The sequence below is a fragment of the Solanum verrucosum genome, unplaced genomic scaffold (genome assembly GCF_900185275.1).
Source record: "Solanum verrucosum unplaced genomic scaffold, falcon-dt-bn FXZP01000261.1, whole genome shotgun sequence".
NCBI classification, from domain to species: Eukaryota; Viridiplantae; Streptophyta; class Magnoliopsida; order Solanales; family Solanaceae; genus Solanum; species Solanum verrucosum.
This window is the reverse complement of record NW_026019969.1, coordinates 2,282,899-2,296,006: the sequence shown is the minus strand read 5'-3', so window position 1 is coordinate 2,296,006 and position 13,108 is coordinate 2,282,899. Positions and strand designations below refer to the sequence as shown.

The 13,108-nt window shown below is 36.8% G+C and overlaps 3 protein-coding genes across 4 annotated transcripts; 1 reads left to right on the top strand and 2 right to left on the bottom strand.

The window, feature by feature from the left end:
• Positions 1-394: 394 nt before the first annotated feature.
• Positions 395-6,599, top strand: LOC125816140 (mitochondrial adenine nucleotide transporter ADNT1-like). 2 transcript variants are annotated; one of them, XM_049495730.1, is made up of 8 exons: positions 395-811; positions 2,251-2,299; positions 2,616-2,779; positions 2,900-2,937; positions 4,835-4,947; positions 5,074-5,187; positions 5,307-5,654; positions 6,298-6,599. In XM_049495730.1, exons 1-8 carry the CDS (start codon positions 654-656, stop codon positions 6,379-6,381), a joined length of 1,068 nt encoding a protein of 355 aa, XP_049351687.1. In that variant the 5' UTR covers positions 395-653; the 3' UTR covers positions 6,382-6,599. The 2 variants fall into 2 exon arrangements, with proteins under 2 accessions (XP_049351687.1, XP_049351688.1); XM_049495731.1 differs by having other exon boundaries at positions 422-811; positions 4,838-4,947.
• A 485-nt stretch (positions 6,600-7,084) lies between these two features.
• Positions 7,085-7,641, bottom strand: LOC125816465 (uncharacterized). Its single transcript, XM_049496076.1, has 2 exons — positions 7,328-7,641; positions 7,085-7,199 (listed from the first exon to the last, which is right to left on the bottom strand). The coding sequence occupies exons 1-2, from the start codon at positions 7,639-7,641 to the stop codon at positions 7,181-7,183; spliced, it is 333 nt and encodes a 110-aa protein (XP_049352033.1). The 3' UTR covers positions 7,085-7,180.
• A 1,970-nt stretch (positions 7,642-9,611) lies between these two features.
• On the bottom strand, positions 9,612-12,581 carry LOC125816134 (uncharacterized). The gene is made up of 3 exons (XM_049495724.1): positions 12,563-12,581; positions 10,491-12,442; positions 9,612-9,904 (listed from the first exon to the last, which is right to left on the bottom strand). The coding sequence occupies exons 2-3, from the start codon at positions 12,415-12,417 to the stop codon at positions 9,768-9,770; spliced, it is 2,064 nt and encodes a 687-aa protein (XP_049351681.1). The 5' UTR covers positions 12,418-12,442; positions 12,563-12,581; the 3' UTR covers positions 9,612-9,767.
• Between the last annotated feature and the right edge of the window lie 527 nt (positions 12,582-13,108).

Genomic DNA, 13,108 nt, shown 5'->3' with positions numbered 1-13,108 from the left:
TGCAGAATTCAGTATTCAATTGAGAGTGACGATTTCAACATGATTTTCTCCATATTCAACGTTTGAATACAAAATTTATAATTAAAAAAGAAATAATCTCACCGTTGAACTATAACCCATTGAAATCAGAAGAACATAAGGACCAACTACCCACTCTTTCATTTAGTGGTTGAAATTGTCGCTCGGGCCCACCAGGTGTTCAACAACCTTGAAAAGTGAGAATCTCCCAATATTTCATTAATTAAAGTTAATTTGAAGATTTGTTGAGAGATCACATAATAATTACAATTAAATTACATAAAAAATGTAAGTAAGATAATCAATAAATTAAAATGAAGAAACTAAAATAATTTCTTATATAAAGAAAATACTTAATTAAAATGAGAGCTCACTTGTACGAACGCCGTCGCTTAACTCTGATACTGCACGTTCACTTCCCTGCTGCATTTTCATCGATCTCTGTTCATTTACGCCGCCGCCGCCACAAACCACCGCGATTCAGTATACTGTCACCGGGAAATTTACATTCCCCCCTTAGCTCGTCCATATTCCGATCGGTCCTCTGGTTTTGAACTGAGTATACATTGACAGAGTGTTCAAAATCTAAGGATTCGTATCAGGTTGAGCTATAATCTAGGCGATCTCGATCTTATATGGCTTCTGAGGATGTGAAGGCGAGCGAATCAGCGGTGGAGAAAATTGTGAGTCTCGCGGAAGAGGCGAAGTTAGCTAGACAAGAAATCAGGCCTACAAGCCATGCTGTTATCAGTATCTGCAAGTCACTCGTAGCTGGAGGTGTCGCCGGAGGCGTGTAAGTTATACTACATAATTGAATCTTCTCCTTTATGAGACATTGTGAATTAAATACATTTTACAACATTAATTCACCTGATAAATAACATGAGCGAAAATGTGTAAATTTGATGGACTCAGCTGAGGGTTGTATACTTCCCCCACCCACCCCACCGTCTCTTCCCCCCCCCTTGAAAGTGAAATAAAAAGTTAGATTTCCTTATAATTGAGTCAACTGGAAAGAGAAAAGGAGGCAAGTGGTGGTTTCAAAGGTGCCGTTGTTCATAAAAATTGAGCTTTTTGTCTAATACCCATGTTGACTTTCCAAAGAACTGCACAAAATATCATCTGTATTTATACTTTTGGTGTAAGATTTGCAAAGCTATAGTATTCCATTAGTAAATGAGGTGTTCATGACTGTTATTCCGTATTCGATTACTTGATCACATGATTTGATTGTAATGGATTTTTTGTTTTCCTTTTATGACGGACATGTGCAAAAGTGCCTTGCATGTTCCAGCATAAGTTTTCACTCTGCTTATCTCAAACAAAGACTTTGATGTGATTGTTGTGTATATGTGCTCTTAACTTGGATGACTGAACTGTGTGGTTTATACTTCCGGGAGTGGTGACTGTCAACTCTATCTACACCCCATTGTTCAATAGATAAATCATGGATCTTGTTGTCCCGTATGGATATTAAGAGTAAATTTCTGGATAAATTATTGTTTTGAGTTTGAGAGAGAAGTTAAGGTAATAGTTTGAAACATAAAAAACAAGGGGTTAAGTAATCACATCAACATCAAATTTATAATGTTAAGTAATCATCCCTCCATCCATATGATATGACATCATTTTACAGGTTACAATGTTTTAAATAACAGTTGAAAATTAGTTTGATGGAGGTAACATTGCTTCAAAGTGTAAATTGCATAATTTGTTAAATGTGCTTGAATTCTATGAGCGTGAAAGTTGTATAAGATACTAATATTATTTTTGTTATGAGATGAAATATTCTGGGATGTCCAAAATAGAAAGATTGCCATGTGAATTGACACGGAGGTAGTAATAGCGTCTGCTAGTTTGAATTGCATGAAGGAAGTTTTGCATTGAAGAAAATAAGTCAAAGTTCTTGAGACAAACAAAGGTGGAAAGAATTGGATTTCACTTATATTTCTGTATTAATATGCTTTCAACACGCATAAGCTTTCAGAACCTGTGAATCCCATTCTCAGCCTCTTTAGAAAATGCTGACTCTTTCACCAGAAACATGCATCTCAAGGTTTGAGAGATCTGGCGAGGTTGTCTGGTGCATATTATTTAGCAAAATCTTATTTGTGCTGGACCTGATATTTCTGTACATGAGTTCCATGTGATATTATGAATGCTTGAACAAATTCTATTTCCCCTTAATTTTGACTTGATTCCGCACTTACTACTGGTCTCCTTATCCTGCAGGTCACGAACTGCTGTGGCCCCACTGGAACGGCTAAAGATATTGCTCCAGGTGAAGTGTAGTTTCATACCTGCTGTTTCTGTGCTATTTCAACAGTTCTATGGAAGGAGGAAAAATACAAAACTGACTTCAAGCATTTCATACTTAATTTGAGTGTTGGAGCACTTTAACCCATACTTTAATTTGTAATCAGTGGATCAACTTTTGTTCCTTTTGAAGTTTAGGATAGTAAACTTTTTCTCTGACATGCTTTATCTTTGAAGGAGCCTAATCTTTTGTATGAAGCATACATTTAGATTGCATTTAAGGGTAGTTCCATCTAGACTAGTTTGTTTCCTACTTTTAACAGGATCTGTCTCGAGTGCAGGTTCAAAATTCACATAGCATAAAATACAATGGGACCATTTCAGGCTTAAAATATATCTGGAGAACTGAGGGGTTCAAAGGACTGTTCAAGGGCAATGGCACCAATTGTGCACGTATCGTCCCAAACTCAGCAGTCAAGTTCTTCAGCTATGAGCAAGCTTCCAAGTATAGTCATATCTGACACTATGCATTTTTTTGCAACTCAGACTTGCTTCTCATGTTCCCTTAAAATCAAATATCTGGTATTTGTTCCCTCTATTGACTTCTTCATTGATATTGAAACAGGGGTATACTATATCTTTACCAGCAACAAACTGGCAATGGTATGTTTATCTTTCTTTTGGGTTATTTAGTTGTCATATGTTTTTGTTTTTGATTTCACCACTTTGGAATCCTCCAATGATTTCCTTGTGGATGGACTATGAGATTTCATATATGAATCCAACCATTGGAAGAAATATCTATAAAACTTTAAGCACAATTCTTTTCCTACTCTGTTTAAAATTTTAAGCAGTCTTCATCAGATATGTAGAAAACTTTAAGCACAGTTTTTTTTCTACTATCTCTATAAAACTTAAAAGGAGTGTGTTCCTACTGCATGTTACGTTACTACGATTCATTGTGCTGTTGTTTGTGGAGATTAAGTATGAGCTTATATATGTTTTTAAGTTCTACCTTTTCCGTTCACGCTACTTCTAGTTCTAGTTCATTTCCTGCTAATGTATTTGGTGCTTAGTCATGTAAAAAAGAAACTCTTATGTTTACAGATGCTATGTTTGATTTAGCAATGGGATATATCTGTACTCTCCTTCTCCTTGTCACTATGTCTGCTTATTATGTTGTCTAGCAAGGGCCATGACTTGGTGGGTGGTAAAGGCTCAATCTGTTCTAGTGCGCAAATGCGAGTTCTAGTTGCGGGCAGCCACTTTGTGCAAAATGAGCCGGAGGTTAGGTTTATACCCAGTTCAACTCTTCCAAACCCTGGATTGAGGGACCAAAGCTGTGGGTAATGGCGATATACTCGCCAATATTTTCTTTTCCTTATAGTGGATGACCCTTTTGGAAGACACATTTTTTTTTTCCAGATTGTCTTTCAGTTATGCTTGTACTGACGTCTTTTCAGGCATTTCAAATAAGATATAATTATTAAGATTTAAAAAAAAGAAGAGGAAGTAAATATTGGTTATGCCCGATCGTCCATAAAGATTCTTCCCCTCCACTTTTCTTAAGTGAGCTTATTTCTGTTCTAGGATCCTTCTATTTCTCGTGCTTCAGCTTACCAGTATAGTTTACCTTTGCAACAGGCCTTATATTAATGTCTCATTCGACCACTGTATTCAAAAGTAAGAAATTTTACCCCACAACACTTATGGTCCAAGACTTGGTAATCAAGTCAAAACATCAGCTGGGTCAACAAAAAGTAAACCTCAAAATTTTCATATTTCAGGGCAAATTTGTATTTAGGTAGAAATTTTACCCCATAACACATGCGGTCCAAGACATTGGTAATCAAATCAAAACATCAGCTGAGGCAGCAAAAATAAACCTGAAAATTTTCATATTTCAGGGCAAATCTGGATTTAGGTTAGAATGTATGCATCCTCATCCTGATCTATCCATAACTTCAGTTGCCAACATAAGGTTTTAAAGACAGATAAGAATTTTTCTCCTTCAAAGCAGGTCACTTTTTCTGCCATATGCTTCTTGTGGTCGTCTGATCGCTACTGGATTTTCTAGTAGTGTCAGTCGAAATTTATCTGCCGAGGATCTTTTGGAAACAACTTTTCTACCTCGAGGTAGTGGTAAGGTCTGCATACACTTTACCCTCCCAGACCCCCACTTAGTGGGATTTCACTGGGTATGTTGTTGTTGTTGTCGGACGAAATTTATCTACACATAATTTTGGCATTTAAGTCGTCCTTGGCAAACAGCTTGACTGATTGCCAAAGCTCACAAACATATTTATGCCCCATATTTTCAGCATTTACTTTCTAACTTATTCGGCACCTACCATGCTCATTTAATTTGGTAAGCAAAAGAGCATCTGATAAAGCTCTTTTTAATGTGTTAAATTAAGGAAGATTGTCTGATGATTTTTCTGGTCGTTTGTGCACATAAGAAGTCATACTATGCTAGTAGCCTGAATATAATGTAAAAGGAACAGAAAGATATTCCCCAGAATTTGTCATCATTTAAACTGTCATCTTCCTTTTTCCACAGAGGATGCTCAGCTCACTCCCTTACTACGTCTTGGAGCTGGAGCTTGTGCTGGCATAATTGCCATGTCTGCAACTTACCCAATGGACATGGTGCGGGGAAGAATTACTGTGCAGGTATTTTATGAGTTCTTAGAAGAAATATTACCTGTTCTGATGTTCTGCATACCGTGGAATGAGTGAATGACTATGGAGCACCGTGCTGCAACACCTTTCTTGAAAATCCTCTTTCCTGCTTTGCAGACAGAGAAATCTCCTTATCAATACAGAGGAATGGTCCATGCCCTATCCACCATACTCCGTGAGGAAGGTCCACGTGCTTTGTATAAAGGATGGCTTCCTTCTGTCATAGGAGTTGTAAGTTTTCCTTTCCCTAATTTATAAGGAAACGGTTGTTTACTAAATTGATAATCATGCTCAAACCATCTGGTTCTTCTGATTCTTGTGACAGTTCATAACTTAATTGTTGTTTGCAGATTCCATATGTGGGACTTAACTTTGCAGTTTACGAATCTCTAAAAGAATGGTTGGTCAAAACAAAACCACTTGGTCTAGTTGATGATTCTACTGAGCTTGGTGTTGTTACAAGGCTGGCATGTGGGGCTGTGGCAGGGACTTTGGGGCAAACTGTTGCTTACCCTCTTGACGTTGTACGCAGAAGGATGCAGATGGTGGGTTGGAAAGATGCTGCATCCATTGTTACTGGTGATGGGAGGAGCAAGGCCTCCCTTGAATATTCTGGTATGATTGATACTTTCAGGAAAACTGTGAGGTATGAGGGCTTCAGCGCCTTGTACAAAGGTTTGGTGCCTAATTCAGTGAAGGTTAGTCTTGTCTCAACACCTTGTACCTTTAGGTGTTTTTTAATTGAGACTTGGTTGAAGTTTATTAATTTCTCTTATTGAGGCTCATAGAATTGGCTTCCCTTTTGTGCCAATTTTGTTTAAATAGGAAACTCTTGATCTTGGTTACACATTACCTTTTCATTATATGTTACAGAGTGGATTGCATCCACTTTAACTTATCAAAACCTCTAATTACATTTCCTTAATTGATAGTAAAAGTTAGTTGTTGCCTTGTTGGTCTCCAATATCCGACACTCTCAGTATATTGTCCAAATTTTTAGCTAGTCATGCTAAATAGAGCTTGTGTTTCTTCTTGGGACTAATTGGACCAGCCGACGTAATATGTAATGGTATTTCTGGAGGAGATCTCTGCAGTATCATAATCTCCATTTGAGTTGTGAAATATTTGGTCTGTGCACAGTCAAAAGTTCACTTCACAAGCTTGAAGACTCTTTCAATTACTTTTGGCAATATTACTGAGCTGCTTGTAAAACACGAAACTGTAAAGTATCTTCTTTATGATGAACTTTTTTGACTAATAATTGGTTGACTGAGTTACTATGATTAATTCCCTTTTATAGTATATTACTGGATCATTCATAACTGTTCATCATTTGTTCAGGTCGTCCCTTCAATAGCTATTGCTTTTGTGACATATGAGCAAGTGAAGGACCTATTGGGAGTTGAGATCAGGATATCTGACTGATGAAGACAAGCTCCAATCGTTTTTCCCTGCATATGATAATTTTGCAGACAAGGATAGATAGAGTGATAATAACATGGCGGGTTACACCGTCTAAACAGAGAATTTACGCTTTTGTTCTAGCTTGTGACGACAAATTTAGGATTTTCTAGTGTGCTTATAATTTCCTTATGTATCTGTTTATTGCTTATTCAATTGTCAATAAGCAAATTCTACAAGAATAGTGTAATGATGATTGCTGGTTGCCTTTGGTAATCCTGGTCTCCGTTGCACTTGTGGCCTAATTTTTCTGGTGTCTACCAGTTTTCACCTTTTTTTTTTCCTTTGGGAAAAGTTGAACAGATTAGGTAAGAAGAAGGGTACTCACTCTCATGATCAGATGTATTCTTTAGTAAGTCATTTCTGTAATGCCATTTTTCGATGTTCTGTTTAATGTATCGTGAATGTTTTTTATACAATTGTGGTTGCTATGATGTATACTGTCTTTTGAGATGCTTTATCTGCAGAAGAGCTAACATGTTACTACCTTGCAAAGTAGGTGGGTGTTTGTTATGTGTAATGGGTGAAAGGTTTTGAGCTTGATAATGAAGAACTTTTTGATAAGGAGCATTTTACTGTATTAATATACATGATAGCAGAAGCAGATGAAAAGAAAAAACAAGAGCTGTATTTGCTCTTTTACGTGTATGTTTATTTGAAGAAGGGAGGGGGAGTCAAGGACTATGGGGATAGCTTCTATGGCCATGCTGGAAACCTTTTGGTAACATCTCTTGTTACTAGCTTTGGTGGATGTTGATTTCTTTCACATTTTTCGACAATGCCTGAATGAAAAGGAAGCAATAGAAGAAGATGAACTTTATAATATTAACACATAATCAAGTAGTATTAATTTTGTCCAAAAAGATACCGAAAATTTGATCTCCAAATGATAATTACAATTTTTTTTTACCTGCAATCTCTAAACTTGGTCGAGAATCTCTGAGTTTCTGGTTCACTAGCCCTGTATTTATTGATTCCACCCAGTTTTCTGAAACGTGAATCAGAAACAACTTTGTGTTCTTGGTTAGCTTTGACATTTTCATTGGTCTCAGTTGCATCAAAATCAACTTGTTCAGATGATAACGAAAGAAATGAGAGAATTAGAATGAGATTTAGCTCTTTAAGAAACATTGTCCTTGAATTTTCATCGCCATTGTCTTCTTCATCTGTATCCGCCAAATGTTCTTCTAATTCCACTCCCTTGGTTGTGGCAGATTCAGCCATTTCTGTATTCTAATTTTGTAACTATAACTGCAAGAAAAAAAAAGTAGAATGATAATACATTAATAACCATAATAATTGAATATATCATCAGAAAGAAAATAAACAAACTTGTATAGTCATTTTTTTACCTTGTTGTGTGTGTGTTTGGAAAATTTGATATGAAAAAGGATGGAGTGCAATCAGTGGGTGCTAATATATGGTTTCAACCATCCACCCCTTTTTACATAACCAGAAATTGCTGTATAATAGGCAAATGTTTGGGTAATAGATAGGGGGTTAAGTTAACCTTTCAATCTAAGTAGTATTTTATTTTCTTGCATAATTCGATGGACAATTTCATGATTTTGTAGGGGATAAATCAGTTGGATTGCATAATAATTGAAGAGTATTTGTGTACCTGTTTCTGAAACTTGTCGTAAGAAGATGCGACTTGGATACCACGAAACCCAGTAGCTAGCTTGAACACAAAAAACAAAGAAAGAGATGAAAGAGAGTGAAGTAGGGCAATTTTTTGGTCTTTAATCCTAGTCTGGGGAATAGAGAAATTTCTGATAACCACTGCCCGCTATATGATTGATTGCCCCTTAAATGGGTCTGGTGCGAATCCCTTAAACAGGCCCCACCTTCCTTATTTTTAGCCTAAAATTACTCTACCGTGTTTATCACGCTACTTCTTCCCAATTTTTCCTCTCTCTCCCACCTTCCTCAATCTACCACAAATCAGACCTCCTGATATTCTTGATACTCAAGCTCAGGACAAGAGAGTTGTTCGGATGATAAGCATTCGAAGGTTGAGAGTTCAAGTTACCAACAGAGCAAAAGGAGTGGGAGTTTTTAGCAAGGGTTTAAAAAAAAAAAATTAAAAAAAAATACTCAAGCTCAGAAAGAATTTCCTATATAGGGGCTGTGGCCAATTCTCTCAACTCATGACAAGGTAACCTTTACTATTGCTTCTATATCACTTTATAATCTTAATATTTAGCTTCTCCAACTACATCCATTGACATATAATCTAGTGAGCTTAGTGTGGACTTTTCCCTTGCCCCTACCACACATCCTCAGAAAATAAAAAAAGGAGGTAAAGGATAAAGGGGAAAACAATGCGTCTGTAGACCTTTTTTGTTCTACGACCTTTCTATGCAAAATGATGTTTAGGTTGATTTCTTCTTTATGCACCTTAGGATAGCTAATATGATCGTGCCATTTTCGTTCCCTTTGATAGAAAACAAATGGAGGGCACAACAAACCATTGACAAGGGCGGACCCAAGTATAGAGTAGCAATTCGACAGAAATTTTATATATCTATATATAAAATATTGAAAAATTGATATATTCTATTCGTGAGCACCCATCAACCAACAGGTCTGATGGGTGCGTTGGTTCTCAAACTGAAGTTTGATTCGAATCTGGGTAAAACCACCTACTTTTTTAATTGAGGCAAAGTACTTTTATAATTGGGAAAAAGGCAAACTGAAGTACCATTTACTGCTATTTGCTTTTTTTTTTTCTTTTCGATTTATTATTTTTTCATCTTTCTATTTTTAGTATTTCATTTACTAATTAAACTATAAAAATATTAATAAGTTTTTAGAAGGAAACCCTTCTTGGCAAGCAACTTTACGTGTTTAAGGAAGTGAGCACCCATAACCTTCAAATCTTGAATCAGTCACCGAGTCTAAGGAGGCATCAATGACACTTTTTGAACCAAAAAAAACACCCTCTTGCACTCACAAAGTACTTGTAACTTTCAAAAACTACAACTGTCCAAATAGATCTTTTTGGGAAGAACTTTTTTTCTCCAAAACAAAAAAGAAACTTTTTCTCCAAAATTGTACAAATAGCTCCTCAATAATCTTTGCAAGCTGAATGAGGGAGCTAAGTTGTGTCGTATAACCCTTTCAAATCTCACACTGTTTAGGGTTGTAAATCTTGTCTGACAAATGAGGAGCTATTCAGCTTTTGAATGCTTCTGTTCTGAACAGTCCCTTCCCAATATGAGACTCTAGGGAGGTATATATTACACAAAACGAGTAACAAGCATGAGTATCTGAGACTGCAACCATGTTATTTGTTGATCAGGTTGGAACAGAATGTCTTATAAAATGTTGGATCATTTGGAAATTAGTTAAGGGAGCTCCGAATCTGATGCATGGCCAGATGATCTCCGTGTTCTTGGGCTGTTCATCATCATTAACTGACTTTCAGAATTTTGCCTTATAGTACGTGTGTTTGGAGGTCTTACCGTCCTTCCCCTTGGTGTTCCTGAAACAATGATCTCATTATGATGTTTAGACAATAAAAACAATATGGAAACTACACAATCAGAATCATTCTCCTCCTCTTTTGTAGCTTGCACAAATATATTATGAGAAGGGAAGTCATGATGCCGGTAGACTAATCATTGCACTAGGTATGGCTTGCATCAGTTTGTAGTGTGTTCTCTTATAAGTTATAATCTTTCTTGTTCTGGCAATACTCTGTGACTTAAGTTCATAGATACATAGTCCAAGCAGATGACGTGGTTCTCCTATTATTGGTATTGATAAGAATTCTAACATTAATTTCGATTTATATCAATGTAAAGGATCACATTTTAACTGTGAGAAAATAAATTCTTAACATGATTACTTTACATCTATCTCTTACTTTGGGGATTAGTTGTCAGTAAGGATCAAATAACAATAAAATTAGGAGTATATGTTGTTGTTGTTGTTTCTGGTGTCCTTGAGGTTCTGTTAGGCAGTCGACTTTCTTTAAAATTTCGGAACAAGGTAAAAAGTAGTCTTTAGGAAAAGGAGAAGTAGGCAAAAATGCTGCACCATATAGCTTTTGAGCCAAGAAATGCTACCTGGTTGCTTGCCGACTTTGATATCAGCAGGTTTCCTAATTGAAAGTCTCTTGGTCAAAATCTCGGGAGATGCAATATTCTTCTTTTCGGTTGGTGATGGAAGTGCATCATCTGCCGTTACAGGATCATCCCCACATGCTGAAGTTCCATCACTTCCTGATTCAGAATTTACGTCTCTGTGAATTGTGCTTGACTTTTCTTTCTCGGTCACCCTGTATGCAAACATGTGGAAAGGTATTTGTGTGACAGGCAGGGGATCAGATTCAGAATTTCCTAAGAAGGGGAAGCTCCTTAAGATGACAGTTTCAATCTCGCCATAGTCTACTGGTGGCAATGGTGAGTCTTGTTGGCTGTGTTCAGGATTCATCACCAAGAATCTCTTCACATAGCGTAGAACCCTGCAGATGGATGAAAAACTTGGTCGTTGATATGGATCAGTATGCCAACACCTCTTTGTCAAGCTAGTCACATATTTTGGTGAGTGAAATGGGAATAATGGCCTCTCTCCTGCCCTTATATTTCTACTCATTTTATCTCCTTGTAGATGACTATCTTCAAATGGAACTTTCCCTGTTAAAACCTCAAAACATATCATCCCAAAACTGTACACATCAGATTTCTCAGTATACTTGATGTTTCCTCCATTCCCCGACTGCTCTTGTTCAGCTAGGACTTCTGGGGAAAACCAAATGAATGGGAGCGTCCCATTATTTTGATTCACATTAGCTTTCTGAGGAAGGTTGATAGAACAAGATGAGCCAAATCCACAAACCTTTGCATGTAAATACCCTTCTGTAGATACGTTCCTCGCCTTGACAAGGACGTTGGAAGGACTCAATTCACCATGATAGATTTTCTTTGAGTGTAGGTATTCCATGCCTCTTGCAATCTGAAGGAGTAAATCGATTGCAACAGGAAGAGAAAACGGTACACGCTTTCTTGGTCCACAGATCTCTTTGATGCAACTAGATAAATCTTTGCTCATAAGTTCCATGATTAAGAAACATTCTCTCTTTTCTTCGTCAGTAAAGCCACAGGAGATGTGCATTATATTTGGATGAGAGAGATGCAGTTCTTGCGAAATATCTGGAATCAGGGGCATAATATCCCCAAACAAATGCCTTAAACAGAAGGTCTCCCCCAACCATTGGATCTCCTTGTACTTACTTCCACTACCTAATCGTCTTCTTACCTGGTAATCCTTAGAATTTACAAGAACTGAGCTAGGTGAAAGCTTATGATCACTCTCCATCTCCATCTCATTTAAGTTCTTCAAGAGGAGATCAGCAAGTCGTTTCTCATGCTTTGTCAAAGTACATGCACCTAAATTCTTCTTCTCTCGAATTTTATTTTGCAAAATCCACTTGTCTTCATTCCAAACTGAGCATACCCTTTCGCAGAACTTCTGAGAAACCATGTACTGTTCTCCGAATTTCCATTGGAAGATTCGTGGGTCCTTACACTCTTTCTGATACTTCATCGAGTAAATGAATCTCTTCTTCTGTATCTCGTCATGGTCACTACCTGAAATCTCTCCTGCTATTTCTATGGCCTCGATGACAATTGGCACACAAGAGAGCAAATTGTGGATATGAAATTCAACACAATCTGTATTCTTATATAGAACTATGGCTTTTGCCCAAAAATCCTTATTTTCCAGGGATTGCTTGATGTACTGTTCTGCTTCTTTGAACACCCTGAGAAGCTCTCTTAAGGGGTTCTCAAGAATTTTCCATTTAATATTCTTCTCTTCAAATCTCAAGTTCTGTTTCATTGTTTCTGCAATTGTCTTGTAGGCACATTTGAGCATATCCACCAACAAACAACATTGTTTTTGATTTATTTGTATGTCATCTTGGAATACCATTAAAGCTTTAAGACTCCCAATTACCTCTCCTATCTGCCTGAATTCCTCTAACGCTGGCATGCTTGGACATAAACCAGAGATGGATCTGGTCATCAATCAATCAATCAATCAACTACGTCTCAATGAGTATCACTCGGGTGTTGAGCATAATAAAGAAATCATTAAGTCTAAACATATATTTTGAAAGAAAAAAAAAACTGCTTACCAATAAATCGTGATTTCTGAAATGAGGTTCCAATAAACCTAAGGGAGATCAAAGTTATCCTTGATTAAACGTCAAACGCCAAACTGCATTGTGCAGTTGTTGAAATAAAGAACTTGATTGCATTACAATGACAATGAAATCACAAGGGGACAATCAAGCTCTCTTGGAATTTTCAGAATTACAAAAACTAAGAAGAAAGTTTTGAAGGAAGAAGTTGTTGATGGCCCAACACTTGGCAGATACTCTACTAATTTTAGTTTGAGCCAGATTGCACGTTTTAGGCCGGCAAAGTTGTATATTCAATTACGTGCTGTCGACATTTTCGAGTTTGTAATATGTGAAATGCTATCATTTTCTTTATCGTCAATTGCAATGCCTCTTCCCATATTCTTAAAGCTTTTCAACACCTCCAATTAATTCATGTAAAACTAATGCATTCAAATGGCATTAGTCTAAGAATATTAACATAATGGAACCAAGGTCAGACATGATATTAGGACAAAATTAGTTCAGATAATTCTTAAATATGTTATTTATTAAATTTAC

What these genes read in the sequence shown, in the direction of transcription:
- LOC125816140 (XM_049495730.1), top strand. Translation starts at nt 654, where the DNA reads ATGGCTTCTGAGGATGTGAAGGCGAGCGAATCAGCGGTGGAGAAAATT. An exon ending in GGAGGTGTCGCCGGAGGCGT is followed by an intron (nt 812 to 2,250) that starts GTAAGTTATACT and finishes CTTATCCTGCAG; the next exon opens with GTCACGAACTGCTGTGGCCC. An exon ending in GGGGAAGAATTACTGTGCAG is followed by an intron (nt 4,948 to 5,073) that starts GTATTTTATGAG and finishes CCTGCTTTGCAG; the next exon opens with ACAGAGAAATCTCCTTATCA.
- LOC125816465 (XM_049496076.1), bottom strand. Translation starts at nt 7,641, where the DNA reads ATGGCTGAATCTGCCACAACCAAGGGAGTGGAATTAGAAGAACATTTG.
- LOC125816134 (XM_049495724.1), bottom strand. Translation starts at nt 12,417, where the DNA reads ATGCCAGCGTTAGAGGAATTCAGGCAGATAGGAGAGGTAATTGGGAGT. An exon ending in CAAAGTCGGCAAGCAACCAG is followed by an intron (nt 9,905 to 10,490) that starts GTAGCATTTCTT and finishes TCATTGTTTCAG; the next exon opens with GAACACCAAGGGGAAGGACG.